The sequence below is a fragment of the Zootoca vivipara genome, chromosome 2 (genome assembly GCF_963506605.1).
Source record: "Zootoca vivipara chromosome 2, rZooViv1.1, whole genome shotgun sequence".
Classification (NCBI taxonomy): Eukaryota; Metazoa; Chordata; class Lepidosauria; order Squamata; family Lacertidae; genus Zootoca; species Zootoca vivipara.
Genome location: NC_083277.1, coordinates 69,891,097 through 69,918,671, shown reverse-complemented (window position 1 = coordinate 69,918,671; position 27,575 = coordinate 69,891,097). Strand labels below are relative to the sequence as shown.

The following is a 27,575-nucleotide window of genomic DNA, read 5'->3' as shown; positions in this document are numbered from 1 at the left end:
ATTTCAGCATGGTCCGTTTCCACAAGCCCAGTTCAAAGCCTAGTTTCTGAAGCTGTATTGTTTAAACTAACCACAGTTACCATTAAGAACAGCTCTAGGTTTAGGCAACATGGGAAACAGTGCTTAACCAAAAGTGAAGGCTTTTGAACTATGGATTCAGTGGCTGCAATGAGGTTTGCAACTGCAGCCTGTCTACTGTAAAAGTAAAAACACTTACACCCCAGAAATGCCATGGGCTATTTGACAGGGAATTTTCAAGCCCCAGTTCTTTGGCACCTCCCCGCCCCAGACTATATATCCCTCAACTTCCAGCTTCTGCAGAAATTGTCTGCTGCAGCATAATAGGATACTGATTGCTCGGAAACTAGTGTTGAAATTTCTAGTGGACTTATACACGACTGAATGAGCATTCTTTTATTCCACTGACTTAAAGCTGGGTCTGAAGAAAACTGCCCCCAACATAGCCTGAATCACAGCATCAAGTGTAGTTTTCCTTTAGCAAGGAAACAAATATCAACAATTAAGGTCTCTTTAATATAAATTTGAGATTAATCCAGTTACCATGCAAAAGAACGGAAAGGCCCAGAGGTTAAATAATAACAACATATTATTTTCTGAGAGAGGCTAGAAATTGCACATCTCTTGATAACAGATTTGGGGGTGGGGAGGAGAAAAATGCCTCCCTATCCCATTCTGCTGACATATTCCTTCTGTCAATGGACAGGCAGCATTGAGTACTCCCCTATATAAATTAACAACCGGAGAGGCAGTTTTCACAGGCACCATAATGAGAGTAGCTGCTTCCAGTTCATAAATCATCTGGCTCACATATTACGTTGTCTATGCGAACATATACTGGGAAAAGTACAAGACCCTTTGCATGTAGGTGTCCTGGCTCACACCCAACACACAGAAACCCTAACATGTGAGTAAGAAGAGATGTTTATTCAGGCAAGTAATGGTGCAAGGTCAGCAGAAGACAAAGAGTTCAGGAGTTCAGGAATCAGGGAATACTTTCAGAACTGGATGGAAGCCACAAAGATGTCCCGACAGGTTTCATGCCCCACCCACTAACCTTTTAATGGCATGGCATGCTCACTTACAAGATTCACTCACTTTGTAGGAATGTCAGAATTGCAATCATGTGCTCCTTCAGGGTGGGTGGGTCTGCTCCCTTCTGCGAAGGTGGCAGCTGCTTCTAGGCAACAATACTGCACCCCTAGGCTCCAGATTCCCTGTCTACCCGTAGCAACACCTGATCTCACCATTCAGATCTCCTTTCAGTTTCCTCCTCCAATGTTGGGGCCTGCCAATCCAAACCCGATCCCAATCACACAGCTGAGATCTTAACATTATGACCAAATGACCCACACTAAATGACCCAGATCAAGGAGAGCTGTTCATAAACACCCAAATAATGCTTAAGAAAGCATTATTTAAAATGAACAGGAAGAATAGTCGCTATGTATGCGATTAAACGAAAATAATTTATTTTTTTCTGCCTTTCCCATCACAGTCTGTAGTGTATTGCCATGGTGGGCGAATTGGGTTCTTCCAAGGGGACATTCGCCTACTGTCTGATGATATGAAAGCACTACGTCCCACCATATTTCCTGTTGTGCCGAGACTGCTGAACAGGATGTATGACAAGGTAAGCCTAACATATGTTTTAGGGATTAAAACAATCAGTGATGGTCTACAATCTTGTTACCCAATGAAGTTAAGTGGACCTACTGAATACTTCTTTTTTGCATCTTAAATTCTTTGGCTGCTTTGTTTTCCACTTTGTCGTAAACCAGCAGTAACATACTTACTCAGAGTTATCACATTTGAAGTGAAATGAACTCCCAAGTTAGATCTAGTTTTGTGCATTACTGTTTATAACATGTAATCAGTATAACTTGCACATCCCCAGTATGAGTCTCCCTTCTGTCTGATGTTGTAGCTTAGCAGATAGGATACTGAACAGAAGAAACTTGTGCCTCTAGTTCCACCACCTATGCTTTTCTATGCCTGAAGATTATTGTTGCTAGCAGGATGCCCAGAAGGTGAGCTTTGACTTGTGGGCATGGTCTGTTAATCATAGCTGTTTTGCTTACTAAAATAATGTATTGGTTCATACAACGGAAAGGAGTCTTAAAGCGATTTCAAGAAAAGCACAAAATTACGTAATAAAATATCCATACAAACAATGCAGCATCCACTCTGCTTTATCAGAGAAGCTCCCTTTCCACCGACTTGGAAAAAGCAAGTGTTAAAGTGTCATGTGCAGTGTTATTAAGGCTATTTGTGAGCGGGGAATTAGCATCTTTCTCCTGAGCAGCCTCCAGTTTCTAAATGCAAGCCTCCTCACTACTGGGCCATGGGAAGTTTCTGACAGGGAGCCACTGTAGACTCTTTCCAGCACTCTGATTGTGCTATGTTTGTAGGCGGGGAAAGTGTACTAGGGCAAGGTGATGTCATCAATATGTTCCCAGCTCTCACCAAGAACTGATTGGTGCTTTACATGCATGGGGTGCTGCTAAGCTGTGAAAGGTACACAACAGCAAATTTGCCACAGATGCTTCAGGAGTGTCTGTTAAGAGTTGACCTACTTTTTTCCCCTTCTAATGACGTTATGACTGCACTATGCTTGATTTACCTGTCATATCTGGATACTACCCGGATACTATGAATGTGATACACGTTTATTATTGGTACCCAGTTCTCGTCTAGGTTTTCTGTATCTACCCCCCTAGATACAAAACAGACTTCTAGATACAATTTATATATTTTTTGATTGGAAATTGGTTCAACGTTCTTTCCTTTTCTTTAATGAAATCAGATGTGGAAGACAAGCATGTGTACATCGTATTGCAACATTTGACAGTAAAATACTTCGGGGTGGGGGGTGGGGGCTGAATTCTAGTGAAATCTCTTGCCTATCTGGACAGACAACAAAGAAAGGTGTGTATGTGTAGAAACCAGTCAATCATAACATGTACCGGTATATTTATTGCTCTGCCCACTTCCACCTGTGGCCCCACCCAATCCTGGAATGTGGCCCTCAGCAAGGAATGTGTCCCGTAGGCTGCCGAAGCCTGTACATTTCTTTGCTTTTTCACGTCTTTGCTGTGTACCAGCATTATATACCTAAGAATGGATTTGCAAGCAGAAAAAGGAGCTTGTGAATCAACACACTTGAAGCTGTAAACGGCAATGTGAAAGCAGTCTGACTTCCACTCCCTAACATTTTTTTCATTAGGGGCTGTTTATAATATAATTTCTGATGAATCTTAGGTTGGTTTGACATGGAGATTTGCCATAATTGCCTCTGCATAAAACATTAATAAAAATAACAACCAGCCACAATTAGCTCATTAACAGACTGGGAACTGCTCTGCAGCAGCCAGATGATTCTATTCTGTTGTTACAATATCCCCAATAATTCTATATAGCTATGCCAAGCTAATTACACAATGGAAGCCCTTGGGATACCTTAGTCTCTATACATACTTTTCAGTGATTTTGTTTGTATAATTCAAAGTGAATTGCAGCAGAAGAGCTTTATTGTTAACTTTTAGCAGTGGTATAGTTATGATTAATTCAAACAATTAATTATACTGCTGGCATCTGTGGAGCCCTGTCTGCTTATGCCAGTGATAAATTTGGTCCCGCTTCCCTTTTAAGCTGCGCAATCTTTTCTCTCTCCCCACGCCCTGCCATTCTGCATTCTCTTAGATCTTCAGTCAAGCAGACACCCCACTGAAACGCTGGCTTCTGGAATTTGCTGCCGAGCGTAAAAAGGCAGAAGTTCAAAGTGGAATAATCAGAAATGACAGCCTGTGGGATAAACTATTCTTTAATAAAATACAGGTAAGGATCTGGAAAAAATGGGCACTTGTGCAAGGAACCCGTTACAAAAATGAAATTGTAAATGAAACTAGAAAAATTGCTAATGGGGGTGGAGGCAACCTTTCCCAGGGAGCCTTCTTGCCCTGTAGAGGATTGGGTTTTGGCCCCAGCAGCAATTTTTATGGGTGAGGCCTTTGAATGCCATTGTTATTCAAATGACTGGAAACAAACCTTGGGCTGAGTGGGTCCCAGTCACTGAATGGGTCTTTGCTCCCTAGCAACAGTTTTACTGGCAGTAAACCAGGAAGTCTCTTCCAGTCTGGATTTTAATCTAAACTGGATGAATCCCTGACTTAATTTTCAGGCATGAGCCACGGCACTGCCCTGTCCTTGCAACACACAGAAGCAACTTGCTTATGAGTCAACTAATCTTTCACTCTCTATCAGCTGTTTTAGGTACTTGTGAGCTTGCATAAAACTAAACTGTGAAAATCACAGGAAATGTTGCTATCAAAGTGACTAATTCAGGATTGCTGGAGTGAACAGAGACCCCAAACAGACGCCATTCTTCTTATAGAATCCTGATCCTCTTATTGTGAAAATTCGCAGACCAAAAGTAGAATTGAATGTAGCTCTAGGGAGATTGTTCATCGGCAAATATTTCTGCTTACTTGATAGAACTATCTCATTCCTGCTCCCCTGTGTGCTGTTCTGGGGTTACTTTCAAGCCCCCAGAGCACATTTGGGAGCAGGGCATGAGGCAAGAAATGAAGCCATTACTAGAAACACAAAAGGAAAGCTTGGACCAGTAAGAAGCAAGATCCTATTCAGAGTCTATCAGAAGGTCTCAAATACATTAGTTAGAGTTTTACTCAACAGTACTTGCTCCAACCAATTGTGTGCTCCTCCAAAAAAATGGTAATGATAAAAATTAAAGGCAAGACACTAAAATACAAGGTTGTGGCCAGCTGTGGCTTTGCAGTAGTAGAAAATGCTTATGATTTTGTATGGCGGGGCATCCAATTTTCACCCATTGTTCCTACCTGCTGCACCTCTGTACCTTATCCCGTGATATTTGGAACAGCTTTGCAGGGACTGCAGTGGGTAGGGAAGGAATCCATGAAAATTGGATGTCATGGTTTGCATGAGGGTACACTTTCTGCTAGTGCTAAACCATCGCTGGATACAGACAATCCAGTTTTATTTGACATGAAAACAGAATACTCTACAGCCCATATTATGGATTCAGAACAACCCTCCCACCCCACCCCATTTCTCCCAGAACATAGGCTGAGGTGTGTGTGTGTTATGTGTGGCAAAGTCAGGAATGTAGTTGTTTGCGTGGCGAGGCCCCGGGACCCGCAGTTCCATTAGATAATAAACACACAGACACACATGTTTAGGTTAATGGGATAAAACAGGCCACAACTTTATTGGTTACAGATGTGAGCGGCTTGGCTTAGGCATTGGGTGAAATCGGACTATATCCTGACTCCTGCCGTTCTGCAGGGAGTATCATAAGAGTAAACCACCAGTAGGGGGAACCCTATGGTATACATCAATTAAGAGCACCCTCGGGGTCCCCGATGGGGTCGTGGCATGGCCCTAGCCCACGCCCAGGCTTTGGACAGGATCCGCACACCCAGATCCCTTTAACAGGATACCCTTAATGTGAAGGGGCAGGCGGAGGCAACAACCTCCCCTCCCATAAACAATGCTTACCAAATGCCTAACCGCCACTCGAGCCCCAAAGGCTCGCCACCAACTTAAATGGCTAGTGGCCATGCCCCCGGCCAACCTGATTGGCCAGCTGGGGGGCGTGATGTGGCCAGGAGTCCCTATGACTTGGGCGGCATCCCTCCACCCACAGCTGGGTTACTGGGAGGTCCTGGATGCCCTCCCACAACACTGTCCCCCCGGGAAGGGGAGCAGACTTCCAGCATGCAGTGTAAACTTCATAAATGTGGAAGAGGAAAGAGGTTTGGAAATATAGGAATAAACTATTTGATTAGATCTAACGGGTAGGCTGATCTTTGCTGTCCCTGAAAGCCCAAAGTATAATGTGCAAATATGTACAATAAATTCATTTTGCTATATGCTGTTTTTTCAAAGTTCTCTTTGCCCAACAGGCAAGCCTGGGTGGCTGTGTAAGGATGATTGTAACAGGAGCTGCTCCTGCTTCTCCAACTGTTCTGGGCTTCCTTCGAGCAGCCCTAGGATGTCAGGTATGTTGCACCTGTACATTTATCCAGTTGCACTTTTTATTTCCTAGCTAGACGTTCTGCTACCATTAGGGGAAAGCTAGGTTATTAAAAATGAGCTGTGGTATTAACTGATACCACTGTAGGAACTAAACACATCCATAATGAAAATAGGGAGAGTTAAGTATTAGGACCATATAAAAAGCCATGTTTATGTACAGTAAGTCCCTTACAAAAGTAATAAGCTAATGGTAAAGATCTGATCAAAACTTGTGTCTAGATTTTAATTTACGGCTCCAATCAGGTAGGGAAGGTACTATAGACGGATTGGGGCCAAATTTGTCTGCCTTCCAGTTCTGTCTAAGGGGAAACCCCCATCCTTGGATGCCCCTGTGTTTCCTAAATACAACTGAAGATCTCCCGTTTTAAGAAATAAGTTGGATGCATCCACCCTTCTTTAATGGGTGTTCAAGGTGGCAGGGATGCTGAGTAAGACAAAACCAGCTTGCGGTGTCATTCCTTTTTCTTTAGCAGCAACCACCGATAGGCCTTTTCAAGTGTGGGCCTCTAGCACTAAACTTGACCAATAATTGGTTCATGCCATTCTCAGCCAGGTACTAATGGCTTTCCTAGCTTGCAGTACAAGTTCCAAAGTGCATCCTCTTCAGCTGCTTCCAGAGTTCCTACAAAGGAGATATTTCTCCTCCATCTTTAATGTCTTCCTCCATCTCTACATTCAGCGATCAGAAGCTATTATTGTACACAATTGTAATTTAGATTATGTTCTTCCTGAGTCTAACACTGGAGAGAAAAGTATTTATTGCTCTCTCTTTTTTGCCTTCAAAATGGTGAAATTAGCATCACCTTGTTTAAATGATGCAGGCCTCTGAATACCTGTTCTGTCTTTAATGTGTTATGCCTCTGAATACCAGTTGCTGAGGATCACAAGTGGGAGAATTCAGCTGTCCATTTGTCCTGCTTGAAGGCTTTCAAAAGGCATCTGATTTGACCAGATGGACCTTTGGTCTGACCCAGTAAAGTTGTTCTTATTTTCTTACATACTTTTGACAGGTCTATGAAGGCTATGGTCAAACAGAATGCACAGCTGGTTGTACCTTCACTACTCCGGGGGACTGGACATCAGGTAATAAACCAGGCAGGGTACAGAATCATCAAGTAATCAATTGCCTTTTTATGCATTGCGAAACGATTCAGATAAAGAATAAAAACAGCTAAGAATAATTGTAAAAACAATACAAAGGCCAAATAAAGTTAGTTGTGAAAACAATACAAAATGAACATCAAAGACAGGGACCTTTTCATCCAGATGGAAAAGCTTGTCAAAATATTTATGTCTACCATTTCCCCCCAGAAACTACACATAGTGGGCACCTTTCATACCCAACAGAGAAAAGTGTTCCACAAAACAGGAGCAGCTACACTGAAAACTCTGCTTTGAAATACTGTGGCTTTCAGAGATTTTAAGGATACAGTAAACCCCTGTAGAATGCAGTGACCTACTAGGTATATAAGGAATAAGGCAGTCCCTCAAGAAACTCTGTTTTATAATGCAAGTTTCATTAGCTTATTTAAGCTTGAAAACAATTAGGTCAGAATCCTAAGATGCCATGTATGTGTGTGCAGGAGAATGACATGTGTAATCATGGTATACTTTGCAGCTTTGGGCTCAGCATTTTTCACTGCCAAAAAGGCAAGCAGCTTTAAAAACCAATCCGTGGTTTGTCCCTTTTCTCACTGAAACAACAGCTGTGCTCAGCCTAAACAAATGCTACTTATCAGTATGCGTATATCATTTCTTTAGATCCCAGCTTCTGTGACTTACGATAATATGTGGCCCTGTTTGGATTTTGTTTCCTCCCTTGGATTGTCCTTAGAAAGAGTTATATGTGCTCTTTCCCATCACTCCTAATTACAATTATTATTTTTCAATACACTAGCAATAAAACTGCATCTTCAGCAATGTTCAGATACTTTTATGATAATAATTTGCTGTAGTCGTTTTACTTTTGTTATACTTTAATTTTTTTAAAAAGATGAATGTCTCCTTGGCAAGAAGCCAGCAGCTCAATTGCAGACCAGTCTCCTTCACCAGCGAGCACTGTGAACTGCCCTGTCACTTTCATAAATCTATGCCAAGGGATTAGATCCTGCACTGGGCAGGTTGTTGGCCTAGATGACCTCTAGGGCACCTTGCAACTTTATAAACTATCATCTCTCTGTGATTTGCAGGTCATGTTGGAGCACCTTTGCCCTGTAATTTAATCAAGCTGGTGGATGTTGAAGAACTAAATTACTTTTCTTCTAAAGGAGAAGGAGAGGTAATATGCACTCTTCCTGAACTCTTTGCTGTTTAAAAAAGCCAATGAACCATTTTCCAGAGGCAAAGATATATATTTCTCGACATGACCAACAAGCTCAGGTGCAGGAGTTTGCTCTGGTGCTCAGGAAGGCAGGCAAGCAAGTCGGGCATTGGGTCTCATTCTTTCATTTCAGTATTGATGATCCAAACTTCATGCAGGGTAGTGACAAGAATTCCTGGAACTGACAGGAGCTGGGAAGGAACAAGGTTCATGACATAACTCCTTAGAAGCCTAGTTTAGGATGAACAGCCAAAGGAAAACAGGCACAATGGAATATATACAGCATCCTTGGAGTAAGATGGTAGCAGTGGAGCAGACATTCATCTTGTCCTGCTGGCTGGCTGTTATGAGGCTGCTATCTGATTACTGTGAATAGGACTATTACTGTGGATTTGCTTTGAAGGAATGCAGGAACACAGTTTGGTTTTTAAAATTATTTTTATTAAAGATTTTATTGGTTTACAAAAGGATGAGCCTCTCTTTTTTCCCCAAGTAACATTTTTACAGATCAGTTTCATTTGTTGAGACATTAGTGTTATATTAGGAAGAAAAGGGAGGAAAGGTGAGTGGGGGTGGGGATGTTTCTGTTTTACTTAATATATGCGTGGGGTTTTGTGTCAGCATTGCTTGTGGCAGGTTCTCTGCTATTCGCTTGTGTTCCTTTGGTGGTGAGAGAGGTTGGAGTTGGCCTAGGGTGTGGTTGTTGGTTTGTGATTGGCTGTGGTGAGCTCTGTTTTCATGCGTGAGTGGGGTGGGTGGACGTTTTGAATCAGGTTAGCCATATTGATTCGTATGCTGTTGGTGGATTTTTGTCGTTGTCTTGTTGGGCTGTGTATGTGATAAAGGGGAAGCACAGTTTGGTTTTGAACAAAAAACGGTTAATCATTAAAAGATGGTTTCTTGGTTCTCTCTGGAATAATTTGAATTGCCGGGGGGGGGGGCAATGAAGAGTGGAACCTGAAAGTCCGACAAATAAGTTATAGCATAAACTTTCATAGTCTTAGGGCAGGCATCCCCAAACTTCGGCCCTCCAGATGTTTTGGACTACAATTCCCATCATCCCTGACCACTGGTCCTGCTAGCTAGGGATCGTGGGAGTTGTAGGCGAAAACATCTGGAGGGCCGCAGTTTGGGGATGCCTGTCTTAGGGCATAAGTTATTGTGGACTATGAAAGCTTATGCCATGAGGCATTTCTTAAGTCTTCTACAACATGACTCTTTCTGCTGCAACAGTCTGATATGGCAACACACATTTCACACCCAGCTGAGGATGGTGTAACTGTAAGCAAAATATGTGCATGCAAGAAAGAAACAGGAGAGCAATTGGAGTTTTGGAGACAGAGAAAGCTTGGAGCTGTAAGCTAACAGCAGCTGAGGAGGAAGAAAGGTGTCTTTCTCTGGCAATCTGGTATGGGAACAATGGACAGGCTTTGTTGAATGTTAAGCTGTCTACCTCCACCTATGCTTAACTTGCATATATTTATTTAATACATAATTTTATTTTGCAAACTGCAATACAACAAAGCAAAAAGTTGCAGCTTTCTCATGCATCATTGTTACAGGATATAATGGGGGGGAAGCATTAAAAAGTAATAATTAAAAACAACTATCTGATATAGCCTCTCCAAAATACAGCCCAGGTAGTTGGATAAATTTGTAAATAAACCCAAATATCACAAAACATCATATGTCGGCTGTTCTTTGCTCAGATAGAACAGAAAACCTTCACTCAGGAAGCATTACACATGATCCAATCTACTCATTGTTGGCACAGAGTCCTCATAGGCAAACAGCTGTGCTTCTAGAACTCACAGGTCCAGCTTCCTGAGTCTCCCACCTTGTATCAGTGGTGCCAACTGTATATTTGTGTGGTTGGCCCTCCCCTCCCCAGAAAAGTGTTATGCCACTATTTAGTGGCACGTGATTATAAAATAAGAGTGGCAAATATTGTGTGGCTCAGTATAATCCACAGGCTGAGGTTCTTGAAGACTTACCTATATATTCATCATTTGTGTGAAGTTATAACAATTGGCCTAAGTCTCTTTTTTTTAAAAAAGATGTCTACCCTGCAGTGTATCAGCAGATCTATCTCTTGCAGATTTGTGTGAAAGGTCCAAACGTTTTCAAGGGCTACCTGAAAGATAGAGAGAGAACCACTGAAGCTTTAGACAAGGATGGATGGCTTCATACTGGGGATGTCGGGAAATGGTTGCACGTATGTACTGAAATGCTAACTTTGCACACTAAGATTGCAGGTTTACAAGTCCCTCTGACCAAAGGAATAAGTGAATTAGACACTGATGTGTACGTCAGATCATGAGTACAGTATAGCAGTGGATAAAAATTAAAGGTGGCACAATACTGAAATACAAGTGTCTGTGTACATCAGGGTTAAGCTCCAACATTGGTTCCTTTCAGATTCCAGCCCTCCCCCGGCCTTATTTTATGGGTTTATGGGCTAACTCATAGCAATTATCACAACTTACTGGTGGATAAGGCATTGGATTGGATCCTCAGTCTATATGGGTGGGGGTGGAGGCCCCTCCCCTGCTCCATGGTCACAGGGTATCCCCTTAATGGGAGCCTGGGGGAGGTACTTCTTGTTCTGATGTCTAGCTTGGGAGCTAATGGGCTATAGCACCCCAAACGGTGTTTTTGGGGTTTGCCCAAATATGATACATATCACAGGGCGACCCATAACCTTGATCAACCCTGCCAATCATCAATCAGCAGTTGGGCTGGTTGAGTTCAGGATACCCACCCAATGTCTACCCCAAAACCTGTTTAAATCCCAACACTGCTGTTCTTTGTGTTATTGTGATTAATGTTATACCTAACCCCCTCACCGCCCGTGGCTCTACTATGCCTGGGCCTGCCACTTTCTGTTAGGTTTCATAGATATTTGACCTTAGCTTCATTGGCCAGTCTGAGAAATTTGAAATCTGTTTGAAATCTGCAGCTCAGAAGGGACCCAGTAGACTGGAGTGAGTTGCAGGCAAGGTGATCTCACTTTTCCATAACTCTACATGATTACTTGCTGATGCATAAGTGTGTCCCCACTCGCAGGCTTCCTTGGGCATCTGATTGGCCCCTATGGGAGATAGGATGCCGGACTGAATTGGCCTTAGGTCTGATCCAGCAGCCAGACTCTTCTTACATTCTTATGTTATTTTTTACTCACAGAATGGTACACTTAAAATAATTGATCGAAAAAAGCATATATTTAAACTGGCTCAGGGAGAATACATTGCACCAGAGAAAATTGAGAATATCTACATTCGCAGCGAGCCTGTCGCCCAGATATACGTGCATGGAGATAGTTTACAGGTAACGCTATCCATTTTCTAAACATTTCTTGAAATTTGGTCATGCCTTTTATACCATTTTATGTATTGTTTCCTGGGTTTGGGTGGGGTTGTATTTAGGAACAGGCAAGGTGTCATCTTTATTCCATTTAATAATGTGCAAAATGGATACAAGATGTTGGTGTCTGTTACCTGCTGAGCAGGTACCGGTAAGTTCAGCAGCTAGATACATAGTTTAAAGAGAGGAGCACAGCATTCGCTCACTGATGTCCCAGGCACGAGGCATTCTGGGACATGTAGCAAACTTTCTGGAACAGCGGTCATTAGCGGACATTGATTGACCTGCATACTCTAAAAAGTCTGTATAGATCAATAGGAAAACAACTGTATAAGCAGAGTCAAGCAACACACCCACATGCAGATTTTGTAACATTTGGGGCCAGCCTCCTGATGGAACTGGAATTGCTGAAGGACTGTGGAGGAGAAGTGGGAGTAACTTACTGCAGAACTATTTATATGGAAGCCATTATCAAAAGTTAAGAGAACAGAGCTCTGCTCTGAACCTCCACTACTGAGGAAAAAACCACACACATACACAACACAGTGCTCTGACTCTTGTGATGCAGAAGCTGCTGTGTCATTGTTTGAAGAATGGGGGCAAAGGGCAAAGAACTTGACAAGCACTCTTATTTAAGAAGCACAGATAAGAGAGCACAGCAAAATTCAAGGGATCAAGATGTGTTTACTGTACCACAAATACAGTCCCCAATTTTATCTGTATCGTTGCAGGCCTTCCTGGTGGGGGTTGTTGTACCTGATGCTGAAATCATGCCAGCCTGGGCCAAGAAAAGAGGCTTTGATGGATTTTTTGCAGAGCTCTGTGAAAATGCGGTAAATTGCTTATGTACATGTTCCTGTGCATTATCAACATGCAATTCAGTGCCAATTTGGGGAGTGTGTGTGTGTGCGTGCGCGCGCGAACAAACAGACAAACATAGATTATAATTATAATTTGTAGATCAGAATTTGCCAATGCACTGAAAGAGCCTTAAGGCGAATGCTGCAATATGATAAGCTGAGAGGCCAACTTCAATGTTACATTAAAAGCAGCCTTCCATATCCTGTTGCCCCCAAGATGTTTTGGACTCCCAACTCTCAGCAGCTCTAGCCAGCATGGCCAAAGGTCAGGCATGATGGGGGTCAGGGATGATGGGAGCTGTAATCCAGAATATCAGGAGAGCACCAGGATGGGAGTGGCTGAATTAAAACAAGTTACAGGTAGGTATCTGAAGAAGTGTGCATGCACACGAAAGCTCATACCTATGACAAACTTAGTTGGTCTCTAAGGTGCTACTGGGAGGATTTTTTTTATTTTATTTTTTTGAATTAAAACAGTTCAGCTAATGTGTTTAGATCTGACTGTGACTTTTTCTTTAGAAAAAAAGCTGCTATAGGGGCCTCTGGATCAGATCCACAGCATGGAAGGAGGGAACATTCCCTGTTTTCCTGCTAATAATAATACCCCCAAAGGACATATTTACTGCATTGGATAGTTTTCAGGCAAAAAGGGGAAAGGGGTTTTAACCCTGGTCACGATCCCTCACAGCTTCTTTTCATAAAGAAAGGCACCGCCAATTCCAAAGCACTGTAGTTAAAACTGCTTTTAACATAATGTGTAATTCTGGCTCTAAGTAGCTAGGTGATTACTGTGTTAAGAGACTGGGACATCTGTTAGAAAGATCCCATTAGATAAGGAAAGCTCTGTCCTATAACAGGAGCTAGTTAACATCTTGGGTTTTTTCCACTTTCTTTATCAGTACTGTTCCATTGCTACAAGATAACATCTATTTTTTTGCACAGTGAGATATGTGATTTTGTTTCATTTTGTTTTTTTGGGCTTGGAATGTCTGAGCCAGCGCCAAACCATGTGATTTCTCTGCTGTTGCCTAGACTAGATAAAGATTGCAGTAATGTTCCAGAAAGAAGACGGCAAAGCTACTAAAGAGCAGGTTTTATTTCTTCTACGGGTGTTCCAGCACATTTACCTTTGGTGGAAGCCATAAGCGAAGGAATATAGCTCAGTGGTGGACATATGTACTGCCTGCAAAAAGGGGTCAAGATTCTCAACACTGCCTGGATGTTCCAGGGATTGAAAGACCCCATGTCTGAAACCCTGCAGAACTGCTATGAGTCAGTGTAGGCCAGGGGTCCCCAAACTAAGGCCCGGGGCCAGATGCGTCCCACACGAGCCAATTGTGCGGCCCCCGGCAACCCCCACCGCCCGCTCTTATCGGCGCGCCGCAGTGCGGTTGCCCATCTCTGGGTCGGCGCGGTGCAAGAAATAGCTTGTGCACATGTGCAGGCCGGAGGGTGGGAGAACGCGCTCCCATACACACGCGCACAAGGTATTTCTGGTCCCACGCTGACCCGGAACTGCACTGGAAATGACGTCTGTGTATGCGCAGAAGCCATTTCCGGTGCCACACCGCGCCAGAAAAAGCAAACGCGTGCACGTATGGGAGCGCGTTCCCCCACCCTCCGGCCCGCCGCGCAATTGGCACCGGAGGAACCGGCCCGAAGCCGGGTAAGTTTGGGGACCCCTGGTGTAGGCTATCCTGAACTAGATAGACAAATAGCTCAACTCATTATAAAGCAGTTCCTATGCTCCTATGTATCTGAATAATTAATTAATTCCCCACTCCTGTGTGACAAAGCCAGGTGGGCTACTACCACTTGAGTAAGGTGTTGGAAATATGTAGAACAGCTAGGAGTCAGCAGTAGCAAATGTAAATCCTGGCAACATTCTTGGGATGTTCAAGAAATAAGGCTGTAAGTTCCATTGAACTCAGTAGGACTTACTTCTGAGTAGATGCCTACGCTATAATCCAGGGACTTGATTATTAGAACACTAAGGAAGTAAGTAGACTGTAAGCACTTTCTCTTTCGATTGCCAGCTGATCAGGGCTTGGGACCTGACCTCTGTGCAAAATGCAATTCATATTGATGGCATTAGATAAATAACACTGAAAAGGGCATCAGTGTAAGGTGTAGGGATGTTGCAGCTACTGTTTTCCATGGAATGGAATCTACTATTTTGGAACCGGAGTTATAAGATACAGTTTCAGTCACTGAACTCCTTCATACTTTAATTTTAAATGCAAAGAGGAAAGTGAGAGCTCAGAGTTCTAAGAAGAAGTTCCAAGACAACATGCCAGAATAAGAATTTATGTCTTTGTCTTGGTCCGTGCTTGGGAAGTTTAAATCAAGGAGGTATTTCAGACACTTCTGCATGAAGACTACAGGACCAGAATTCCTTAGGGATGGGCAATGTTTTTCAAGCTGAGGGCCAGATAACCTTCTGAGCAATCTTGAAGGGCTACTTGCCAGTAGTGGCCCAAAATGGGTGGAGCAACAAATGTAAATTTTTTCTTTTGTACAATAAGCTAGTTTGTACAAACACTCAAGCACCCTGCCTCTATCCTCCCCATATCAGAGTTCAAAGACACGTTCCAGCTAGGTGTATTTGGAGTGCAAAGCTTGGCATGCAAAGTGTGTGGCCTGAGGAGAGTTGCAGGGGCCAGACAAAGAGGTCTGGGGCGGACACAATTCATCCCTCTGCCTGACATTTCCTATCCTTGTCCTACACAGTATACTCACATTTCAACCTCTGCTTCTTCGAAAAGTTATTTGTCAATAGAGAGCCAAATAAATAATTATTTAAATATTGGAGCATGCATTTGAACAGGACTTCCTGGCTGTAAATGTTCTCATATGTTCTTACTTAGGAGCTCAGAAAAGCAATAATGGAAGATATGGTGCAGTTAGGAAAAGAGAGTGGACTTCATTCGTTTGAACAGGTAAATTCTAAATACTGATGATAGCTTTTGATTACTAGATGCAGATGAGCTTCTTTGTGATTGAATAGCAGGGATTTTAGCATGCATTATATAAAAGCACCAATGCCTCGCTTATGCTTTGTGGTTCAGTACTCAAATGTGTATTCTTCTATGAAATAACACTATCCTTGTCTGTTTATGAATGCATGAAAGGTAATGTTAAAGAAGGTCTCTCTATGATAGATAACATGATAAAATATTTGAAACACCATTCCATTCAAGCTGAGAGCAGTACTGGAAAGTCAGCTTAATTACCATTCTTGTAGCTGACCTGGAAAATACAGCTGTTCTGTTTGTCCCCCATCCATGGACTAATCTCCTCCTGACGTAGGTATTTTTGCGGCAGACCTACAAACCTCCAATAAGGGAAGTTCACATATGGACATAATGTTCTCTCTCTCTCTCTCTCTCTCTCTCTCTCTCTCTCTCTCTCTCACACACACACACACACACACACTCTCTCTCTCTCTCACACACACACACCATTTAAGAAGCATGATCTAAAATAATATCATGTTGTGATTCTATTACTTTTAAAAGCACAAATGTAACAGCTGTTAACATTCGTTTAATGACATGAATTCCTAAGCGTGCCTGCATTTGTGCACTGGATTTGGCAACAGCGTAATAAATGCACTTGCAGTGTCATAATGCATGCACTAAACAAGAATAGAGACTGTAGAAACCAATTCCACATAAAGCTTTCCTGCTTTTTCAAAAACTGGTCTATAAAAAAATGTTAAGAACTGTCTCTTAAAATTGCTTCCCCCCCCCTTGCTGTAAACCTCCCTGTGATGAAATACCGTGTTTCCCCTTTTTTAAGACACCGTCTTATAACTTTTTTTCCTCAAAAAAACACACGGTGGCTTATTTTCAGGGGGTGTCTTTTTTTTAAGTGCTGGTACAACTGGGTCCCACTGGCTCAGGACACTCGGTGCTCTCTTCCGCGCACATTATAAACACCACACTCTAGCCTACTGTGCTATCCAGGTTTTGCTGTCAACCAGGCTGGCAGCAGCTCTCCAGAATTTCAAACTTGGGGGTACCTGGGGGTTAAACCTGGGATCCTTCTGCTCCCCGGGCTCTCTCACGCCGGCCGAGGAATGAGGAGGGAGGCCGTGACCCGTCCCGCTCTGAGATGCTTGTGAGGGAAGCGCGAGGGGGACGAGGCTTGGGCCCATGCCCCTGGCGTGCGCGCGCGGTTGAATGACGAGCCGAAGCGGAACCTTTTCTCTGTGGGGGGGGGGAGACGCGCGCGCGCGCGCGCAAACACACACACACACACACACACACACACACACACACACACACACACACTGAGAGAGAGACACGCACAGGGAGAGAAAGAAAGAGACGCGCGCACACACACACACACACACACACAGAGACGCACGGGGGAGAGAGAGAAAGAGACGCGCGCACACACACACAGAGAGAGACGGACGCACGGGGGAGAGAAAGAAAGAGACGCGCACAAACACACACACAGAGAGAGACGGATGCACGGGGAGAGAAAGAAAGAGACGCGCACAAACACACACACAGAGAGAGACGGATGCACGGGGAGAGAAAGAAAGAGACGCGCACAAACACACACACAGAGAGAGACGGACGCACGGGGGAGAGAAAGAAAGAGACGCGCACAAACACACACACAGAGAGAGACGGATGCACGGGGAGAGAAAGAAAGAGACGCGCACAAACACACACACAGAGAGAGACGGATGCACGGGGAGAGAAAGAAAGAGACGCGCACAAACACACACACAGAGAGAGACGGATGCACGGGGAGAGAAAGAAAGAGACGCGCACAAACACACACACAGAGAGACGCACGGGGGGGGAGAGAGAGAGACGCGCGCGCGCGCACACACACACACACACACAGAGACGGACGCACAGGGAGAGAAAGAAAGAGACACGCGCACACACAGAGAGCGTGCGGCTGCAGCACACACAGAGAGCGTGCGGCTGCAGCGCTCACGAAGCAGCGCTGCACTTAGGGGAAGATGGCCAGGGAGGGGGGCTGCGGGGTCAAGGCAATGCGTGAAAGGGAGGGATGGCGAGGAAGAAGTGGGGAGTGAAGTGATCGGGGCTTTAACATGCCCGCACGCGCAAAAGGGAGGCTCGGAATATGGAGATCGGTTCTGGCTGCTTCTCTTAAAGTGCCGCAAGTAACGAGCCTCTCTCTCTTTCCTCCTGCCGCTCGTGCCCTTGGTGCTTCGTGCGGCGCTGCTTCACGCTTTGTCAGCGCTGCAGCCGCCACCGCTTCTGGGCACCCACCCGACCCCGCAGGCTTCCTCCTCCTGCCGCGGCCGGCATTGCAGGAGCTGGGTCCTGCTGGCTGGTGCTCCGTGCGGCACTGCTGCACGCTTTATTGGCACTAAAGCAGCCACCGCCGCTTCCGGGCACTGACCCGACCCGGCAGGCTTCCTCCTCCTGTCGCGGCCGGCATGCTGGGTCCTGCTAGCTGGTGCGGAAGTATGGCTTATTTTCGGGGTATGTCTTATAGCTCTCAAATGGTTAAAAACCCTGCCATGGCTTACTTTCTGACTACGTATTAAAAAAGGGGAAACACGGTATACTAATCTATCAATTCATCCAATATAATCATTGGGGGTATGGGGGCACATATGCCTCTTCCCTGCAGCATTTCAGCACTGTGTAGTGAGGTTGGGGGGACCCTCCTAAATGAATTCTTAAAATCACAAGCAGGAAACATGGGTACAAAGAAGATATTAAGAGCAAAGCCTTTTCCTCTATAGTCACTGCCAGTTGCTTAGGTAATTATTTTGGGTGTTCTTAGCTCAGGGGTGCCTTGGGAGGCCACAAAGAATAAAAAATATGCAAGTTGCCTTGTACCCAGTACCTCTTACAATGAACTCCTGACACTTGCCAGTAAATGAACAAATGCACATAGTTTCCTATGAGGTCTATATTCAGGATTGACACATGATTTAGCACTCGCTTTCTGCATCATAGAAGATGGATGACTACGGTAATGTGTTACTCCTTAATTGTAAAAATGCAAATAAAATATAAATGATCCTTAAGTTGCTTCCAGAATTAATGCTTAGCACCAACACATTTTTCACAGCAGCAGCAAAGTTTTTGCCAACATGAAACTTTGAAGTGTGCACTGCAGTTCATTTTCATGGCTAAAGGTAGTCAGGTGTTTTAATAGTTAAAATTTAATTTCCCCTAGTGCCAGTTATTTCTGCAGAAGGTGGAGAGAACTCAGCATGTCCTCATTGTGTCTCAATCCTAGAATTGAGCCTTTTAAGCTTGTTTTTTATGCAGAAATGTATTTTTAAAAGTCTGTTGATAAAATATACATTGTGTCTGCCATTGAATGCCAAGTGATAACAACAACAGCCAAATTATTTCTCTGTAGCAAGTTCAGGCATTTAGAATTTCCGTTCCAAGGCCTCTGGGAGATATATACCAAAGCAACAGGCAGAGAACCTCATCCATGCAGCAAGCTACCTCATTCTCAAATAAACATGCACAGGATTGCACACTAAATTTGTTCACGTTTCAATAACAAACCAAGCAAATAAAAAGCGACAAAACTTCAAATATCTAAATAGTCTGGGTTGTATTAAGGAGTCAGATAAACGAAATTACAGAGTGACTGCTTACTATAATTTATGCTGTAAAAGTCACATACTTTGCCCTATGGGGGGATACTTTTGTTCAAAAAGCCAGTGTATTGGGCAAAGCTAGGGACATTATTGATGAATTGCTGCAACTAAAAGGCTAAATTTAAAAGTAGGCAGGTGTTAGCACTGGGCTATTACATCATACATAGGAGTGGGTATGCAGAATACTGTACTTGACACAGTGACCAATGTGATATGTCTGGAACACAGCTATCAAATCAGCCGTTTCCTTTTATTAAACTTTACAGTATATTTTTATAAACATGTTGGGTTGTTTTTCTCCCCTATAGGTTAAAGCTGTTTACATCCACTCCGAAATGTTCTCTGTACAAAATGGTTTGTTGACACCTACGTTAAAAGCTAGGAGACCAGAGCTGAGAGAATTTTTCAAGAAACAGATAGAAGAGCTTTATTCAAGCATCTCCATCTGACACCAGGGGAAAGTTCTTCAGAACAATGGACTCTGTAGCAACATTAGGATAATACTGAAACGTGAAAAGGGCGCAGTTGAAACGAATAAGCATCTGACCTTCCACGCAAGCCTTCTGTTGTCGGAAGACACCACCACTGAGTAAATTCCTTTACCATCTAGTTCTAGTTCCTCTTGTTGTCATGGATGCTCTTGAAGATTGCTTAAAAACATACCGGACAACCGTTAAGCTACTTTCAATCCCACTCCTTCTGAAAGCATTTTACAGACACCTTTGTTATTAATACCTGCAAAAACATAAACAGAAATCCCTTAGCAAACAGGAAAGAAAAGCAGACTGGACCTGCACATTTTGTATGACACTCCTCTAAGCTCCTGGATGATTCAATAATGTGATAGGGTTTCCAGATGTCTCTCTGGATGGGTACCATTAAGAACTCTTTAGAAGCAAGCAGTTCCCAGGTTGCACATCATGCACACACCTTCCTTAGCATGGTACGGCACCTTCCTTCATGTGGTGTAGCTTCACCCTCGGCTGCTACTGCGTGCATATGTGGCCAAGAACTCACTGCAACTGAGCTCTTAAACGTACCAGGGTCCCACTCAGCGAGATATCTGACAAAGACTAGTGGTCTACCTCAATGTTCTTGGATGCTCAAAGCCAGAAATAAATCTGTTACCCTGATGTAGAACTTATAACTGCAATTGTTTAATCATTCTTTAAATGGTAGCACTTATGCTTTCCCTGCAAGACATAAATTGAATTCACCTTGTGCGAGCCATTCACGAAAAGAACAGAAGGGAGGAAGAGTTTGCTTTTCATATGTATGGAAGTAGGAAGAGCTTTGGATTTCATGCCTACTTAATATAGTGCAGTGGCACATGCTGAGTGAATGCTAACCAGTAAGTGCCAGAAATGTCAGAAATGTTACAGGCCCTGTAATTCTTTGTATTTCTCGTGTCTTGGATGTTTCTGAAATTAGCAAGGGATCTCTGTGGGCTGCCCCTTTTAAAGAACTAACTGCCTTGTGTTGTGGCAGCTACCTGACAGCAACTTGCAAAACAGAAGGATAGTTGGTATAAACGTGCTGCATAATTTTGCACCTTCCACTCCCCACCACCCCAAATAGAATAGGATTTTGAGTCAGAGCTTTCCCTTTTCAGCACTTTATAGCGGTGCACTTCAGGAGAACTGAGCTGGTTTCAAATAATTTAAAGAGGATGCAGAGTCTTAACAAACAGCTGTTTGGCCACATCATCTGACTTTAAAGCAGCTTCTCCCAGCTTCTTCTTCCACCAGGCTTGCATCTACTCCAAGTTCCCACCTCTTATTTTCACGCTTTCCAATAGCAGGCACTTCTGAGCAAATAGTACTAAAGGCTTCACTCCCTTGACAACTGTCTTGAAAGGGATTCACTTGGCTGAATAATAAAAAATAAAATGCAGAAAAAGAGCCTGTTCCCATATTTTCTTAGGCCAACACCTTAGAAATTTGCCTAAATAAATATTCCATGCTTCAGTGGAGAAACTAATGCTTGCTCTGGAGAACCTGCACAAGCCTTCTTATGATGCTCAGGAATTGCATGTAGATCAGGGATGGGAAACCTGCGGGCAAACCCGGTGGTGCTAGATACCCAACGCCCCATCTGCCAGCACATCCAGTAGTGAGAGCTGATAGGACCTGCTGAAGTTCCCTCTCTCTTATGCAACTACTAAAGGCACAGGGGCCATGTCCCCTTTTGCATCTGACTACCTTAAATATAGTCTTCTGCTCTGAAGTAGTCTTGAATCAAGGGTTGGGGAACCTGCCGCTGGGCTGTAACTCCATTCACACCAGACTATTGACCATGCTGGGCGAGGCTGATGGGACTCAGGAGTTCAACACCATCTGGAGGGCCACAGGTTCCCTAGCCCTGGCATAGTTAGTACTAGTACCTGCATATAGGAGGACACAAGATCTCTGCTGGAGCAAAACTAAACCCAGTCTACTCCACCATTCTGTTTCTACAGTGGCCTGCCAGGTGTTCATGGGAATCCTGCAACATGAGTGTAGCAGCACCATCCCTACTTGTATTCCTAACACTGGCGGTAGGTCATAGCTATCAATACTAGTAGCCACTGATAGCTTTACCCTCCATCAATTTGTCTCTTAAAGCCATCCAAGCTGGTGGCCATCAATACCTTGCAGTAGTGAATTCTTCAGTTTATGCACAAAAGTAGTATTTCCTGAAACTCCTAACATTCAACTTCATCGAAGAAAAGCTTTTCTATATACAGTGGTACCTCGACTTACGAAGGCGATCTGTTCCGCAGCGCTCTACGTAAGTCAAGGTCTTTGGTTGTCGAAGTGCCCGCTTTGCCATGCGCAAAGCGCGATTTTGCGCTTCTGTGCATGCGCCGACCGCATGCACTGCTTCTGCGCAGCGAAAAGACTTCCGGGTTTGCCGACTTCAGAAGTCGAAAGGAAGTCGAGTAATTCGGATGTCGAGGTACCACTGTATACTTTCTGCACATCATGCATAATTTTATACACCTCTGTTATGGATGCATGTTTGCCTTTTCCCCAAACTAAAAAAGCCCTAAATATTGGGAACTTATAAGGGAGTTTATTGTTTTGGTTGCCCCTTCCTGCACAACTATTCCTCAGTGGTGGCAGTGGCAGGGTTACGTGAATGTCTGAGTTCAAATGCCATAGCTATATGAACACAGCCATAGAACCAAATCCAGTGCTGACAGATTATATGGCTTTCTTGAAACTGTCTCCCCAGACATAGTTCAGATTTTCTAAAGTTCTCAACACACAGCACTTTGCATGGAGAAAGAAGCTTGTGACCATATTAATACAGGAGCTGCTTTTGATGTAGATCAGCACGAGTGGAAAAGCTGAAAGATGGTGAATAGGATGGCAAGGTTATATTTTAAAAAAAGGCTTTTGTATACAATAGGGAATTTTAGCAACTGCAGTCTGCATGACACCTGCTGAATTTCCCCTAATATATCACTATTCAAGGAGCAGTAACTCTGGTCTTTTTTGCATCTGGAGCTCCCTAATGAGCCACAATGCTCACATATATTGATATAAGGAAAGATCAGCTTAGATGTTACTTTTTCCATGAGGAAACCTGGGGGGTTTTAGGATATCTGAACTATCCATGAGACACATCAAGAAGTCTTGGGCTTGTTTGAGCTGAAGTAGACCTACTATCTCCATATCATCTTACCAATAACTATGGTGTTAAATGATTTATCCACATGGAGCTGCTAAATTGGTCATGTTGAAGGGTGACCAAAGTGAATTTAAGATTGCAAGATCTTTTTTAGAAATTAGAGAGACAGTGAATTAATGAGCAAGTGTTTATGCTGAGCCTGGTTAATTAATGTCTGTTCTGAACAAATTGTTAAGATTTCAAAAGTGACTGCATTTTTGAAGTACTACTTCCAGTACAAAAAGTACTTCTTTTGTAGTTTTCAAATGCCTGTTCTGATTTCCTGATAGCCCAGCTACAAAGGTTTCACTTTATTCTTAAACTTATCTGATTATCCAGGTTCATTTTGTAGTTCTATCAGTGCAAAAGCAGAATTAAAGCCAGTAATTTAGGCTTCACTGCTTGGGCATAAGTCTCTCTGAACTCAACGGGACTAACTTCTAGTAGCTATGTATAGACTGCACTGTTAGATCCACACTTGAATATTAGGCTGTAATTTTACAGCAGATAATGACACCATGTACTTTTCATATTCATTGGAGGAGGAAGGTACACAAGTTTGTTGTGTTTTTTTCCCATTTAGGATAAGGGAATGCTTGGGAATGATTTTCTAAATGCTTACTTCCCTGAGCTATAAACACTGGAGAAAACTGGCCCACAGATTAAAAGTAGGTCTATATGAAATTGAGGATTTGTAGTTGGCACTGGCTTTAAAATTCTCTCACGGCCCCAATTTACAATCTACAAAGGTTACTTAGATATTTATTGAACTTTTACTTGAAGCAGCACATAGGAACATGTTGGGCAGGATCCAGCCAAAGCCCCTTGGGTATGATCCAGCCACTTTTCATTCTCTTTGATTTCAGTTAGACAAGCATTTTCTTAAATCTTAGATCTTTTCTAGTGAAACCAAGAGTTCTTAAAATGATTAACACTGATTGGAGCCAGCATATTTTTCTTAAAGAAAAAAAAAATTCAATTGAGCATTTCCCTTCATTGAGGAATTGCAATTCCTTAAACCATCATAAGGGAAATCCCAGTAATCACAATTGCCCACTCTAGTGGCTGAGTTGTGAATGTTGTTCGATATACACAAACCCACACAAGTTTGTTGTTTGCTGCAGAAAAAGGAGCCAAGCTAGAGATTGGCCCTATATGATTGCTAAACATTGCAAGATGTATCTGAAGAAGTGTGCATGCACACGAAAGCTCATACCTCTGACAAACTTAGTTGGTCTCTAAGGTGCTACTGAAAGGAATTTTTTTTATTTTTTGTTTCGTATTATACCGCAGTTAGGCAAATAGGGCAAACACTATGGCTTAGGGACAGATTGCTATCTGCCTGCTGTTTGCAATGGATTTTGTCTCTGGATTCAAATACTACAGTACTAGGGAGTATGCATCCTTGAACTTTAGGTGCCCTTTATATGATATGACAGTAGCATGAGAGCCACTTACTCCTGGCTTTATGTCACATTTATGCTGCAACATTTAAGAGCCTGGCAGAACTTGAGTTAAGCATCATACAGGTCGTTCCCACCCAATCACCACCCTTTTAGCTCACCTATGAAACAAGTACATTAGAAGAAGACATTGCTGCTGTGCTGGTTGCCCATGTGGCCATGTGCTTTTAAAAGCTGTAACGGCAAAATATAATGCCATAATTGTAATGAATGTGGTTCCTATATTATACCCAGAATACAAGAAGGACACCTTACCGAGTAAACATGCATACCCTGAACTGTCAGTACTTAAAGAAAGACATATGAAAGCATAAATCAGAAAACGAACTGGGTTTAAATAAATTGTAAGTTTTCCTATACCAGCAAATGTGCATATCCCAGCTAGGATATACACTATTACACCAGTATAATCACAGGATTACAATGTTACCGCACCAAAGGCTACTGCTTGTGGGAATAATATTTCCTACCCGAGTTTTTTGTACTAGCACTAGTACCTGATCCTAAAAAGATAATGTAATATATGAGAGGTAGACAAAGTGCTGCCCTACAGGTATTGATGGATTATGAGCTCCATCATCTCTGATCACTGGTTGTGCTTGTGGGACTCAAGTAGAGGTGCATCGCTGTCTGGAGGGCAACAGATTGGCACAATGACAATGACTATGATGTTATGCCAGCAGGAAAGATCAACACCCCAGCCAGTTAAAATCAGAGTTCATGGCCATCATGACATGCTAGTCAAAACAGAGTCAACAGCCTTTGGCCAGCTAAGCCAGGGTTTTGTATATACTCTGAATCAGATTGCAAACTACAGTGAAAAACAATAGGTCAATTTATCATCAAAAGCACTAGAATTAAACCAAGGCAAGTTCAACATACATAATAATGGGGCTTATTACATTCTATGAACTCATTAAACAGTTCTGCTGCTGACACTCTTGGACAGGCACCCCAAACTATGGCCCTCCAGATGTTTTGGCCTACAACTCCCATGATCCCTAGCTAACAGAACCAGTGATCGGGGAAGATGGGAATTGTAGTCCAAAACATCTGGAGGGCCAAAGTTTGGGGATGCCTGCTCTTGGATGATAATAATGATATAGATCTTGTTTCAGTCAAACACCAAGATGGCCTTGGCTGGTGATTTATGCTGAGAAAAGGGATGGGGTATTGTGACCCAGGATCTCTCGGTGGATTTTGCTACCATCTGGTATCCAGTATCCACCTGGACTGGCTCTCTCCATTGGAGGTTGGACATACTGTACTATACTTCAGTGGTTCCACTCCTACTTGTACGATCAATTCCAGAAGGTGGCATTTGCATTATGGGGCCCTGTGGTATTTGCACAATGGGGTCCCCACGTTTCCATCTTGTCCTCTATTTTCTTAAATACATACATGAGCTTAGCAACACCATTCAGGGATATAAGAGTGAGGTGCTACCAGCAAACTGATGTCATAGAGCTCCACTTCCAGACGAAGCAATGGAGGTGCTGAATTGACTGAAACTTGGCTCCAGACAAGAAAGAGGTGAATGATTTGTCTGAGCACAGAAGTGCTGTTGAACCAGTTCTGGGTGGAGTTTCATTCCCTCTAAGGAATCAGGTTCATAGTTTGGAAGTAATCATCCAACACTAAAGCTGGAAACCTAAGTGTCACCTGTGGCATACAGTGTTCCCAGCTAAGGATGATGTGCTAGTTGCAACTCCTCAACAAAGGTAGCACAGCCACATTTATGCCCTAGTAACATCCAGTTTATATTACTACAGTGCATTACAAAGGCTTTTGAAGATTTCTCAAAAATTTCAGCTAGTTCAAAATTCAGTTGCCTCAGTACTAACTGGGATTGGCTTTATGGAACATATCACTTCTCTTAACTGCCTCTGCTTTGGACACAATTCAAACTGCTGGTAGCCACCTTTAAACCCTTATATGGCCAATGATCCTGGGTCCATAAAGGATCACCTTTTCCCACACAAGTCTGCCCAAATTGTATTACCACTAGAGATCATTTTAAGAGATCCTCCCTGTGTCACTTAAGTTAGGTGTGAGCAGAGAGAGGGCTTTTTTGTTGTGGCACTACATATGTTGAATGTCCTCCCCAGACTGATGTATTCTTCTACGTGTTGAATACCTTTTTTATTATTTTAATACATGTCCAGTGTAGATTGCTTTAAGTGACATTTTATTGGTTCTACTGGTTATTAATATGCACTATTATACTTATGTTGATTTGATTTTCTGATTTTTTTAAAACTGAGTTTTATTGTACAGTATTAGGTATTTTCTTCTGGCTCTTTTTACCTGAAGGCTAGCATATAAATATTTTTAATTAAAATAACGAATTTTGAGGAAAGGGAACAAAAATGGTGCTCATCTCCAGTTATCACTCTGCAAGGCAAGACCATCCAAAGATCAGGTGCTTAGGTGGACAAAGGAAGATGCTCTAGAACAGACTTCCTCATGCTAGTGCCCTACAGATGTTTTGGATTACCATTTCCATTAACCCCAGCCAGCATCATCAGTGGTCAGGGATGAGGGGAGTTCTAGTCTAAAATGTCTGGAGGGCAGCAGGTTGGGGAAGCCTGATCTAGCTCACCTCAGGGTCTGGTAGGAAAGATGGGAATAATGGCCTGATAAGATGAGGCAAGCTGGTTCTACATTCCTAGAACTTAACTAAGGAAATGCACAGTATTTTAAGATGAGTTCTGTGTTCTTAAATTGTTATTAGAGGGAATCTCTGTGGTAGCTGGTTCATACATGCAAGTTCATCACTTGATGACTTGTGGTTATTGTGTGAACTGTGTCCACCAGAAAAGCATGGCATTTGATACGAGGTGAAGTAAGACAATATGGAAGTTTTGTTACTGGTCAGTAACATCTATTTTCCACACATTTTGGAACCTCATCGAAGTGATAAACTTGCATGTGTAAATCTGCGATGGGCTGAACCAGGGCCTATCTAAGTAAATTATACAAGAAAATCCAGTCATTACTGCAGGTTTAAAATAATATTACATAGTTTTGCATTATAAATACCTGTTGTTAAAACAAAGTCTTCCCCATAAAATATCAAAGAGTCAAAAAGCATATACAGTACAAGTGAAATAAAAAGCACTACAATTAGGAAAAATCACCCTGCAGTCAAATGTGGATTTTCAGCGTATCCTGCATGAAAAGAAGCTGCAATTCCT

General features: G+C 43.0%; 1 protein-coding gene across 3 annotated transcripts in view; it reads left to right on the top strand.

The window, feature by feature from the left end:
• Positions 1-24,997, top strand: part of ACSL6 (acyl-CoA synthetase long chain family member 6) — a 91,464-nt gene extending 66,467 nt beyond the window's left edge. For all 3 annotated transcript variants that reach the window (XM_035105421.2, XM_060271680.1, XM_060271681.1), the window contains exons 12-21: positions 1,517-1,651; positions 3,721-3,855; positions 5,964-6,059; positions 7,107-7,179; positions 8,286-8,374; positions 10,515-10,631; positions 11,600-11,743; positions 12,511-12,612; positions 15,507-15,578; positions 19,570-24,997. In XM_035105421.2, the coding sequence (XP_034961312.2) occupies positions 1,517-1,651; positions 3,721-3,855; positions 5,964-6,059; positions 7,107-7,179; positions 8,286-8,374; positions 10,515-10,631; positions 11,600-11,743; positions 12,511-12,612; positions 15,507-15,578; positions 19,570-19,710 (1,104 nt within the window). In that variant the 3' untranslated portion in view covers positions 19,711-24,997. The remainder of the gene's footprint in view (positions 1-1,516; positions 1,652-3,720; positions 3,856-5,963; positions 6,060-7,106; positions 7,180-8,285; positions 8,375-10,514; positions 10,632-11,599; positions 11,744-12,510; positions 12,613-15,506; positions 15,579-19,569) is intronic.
• Positions 24,998-27,575: the final 2,578 nt, after the last annotated feature.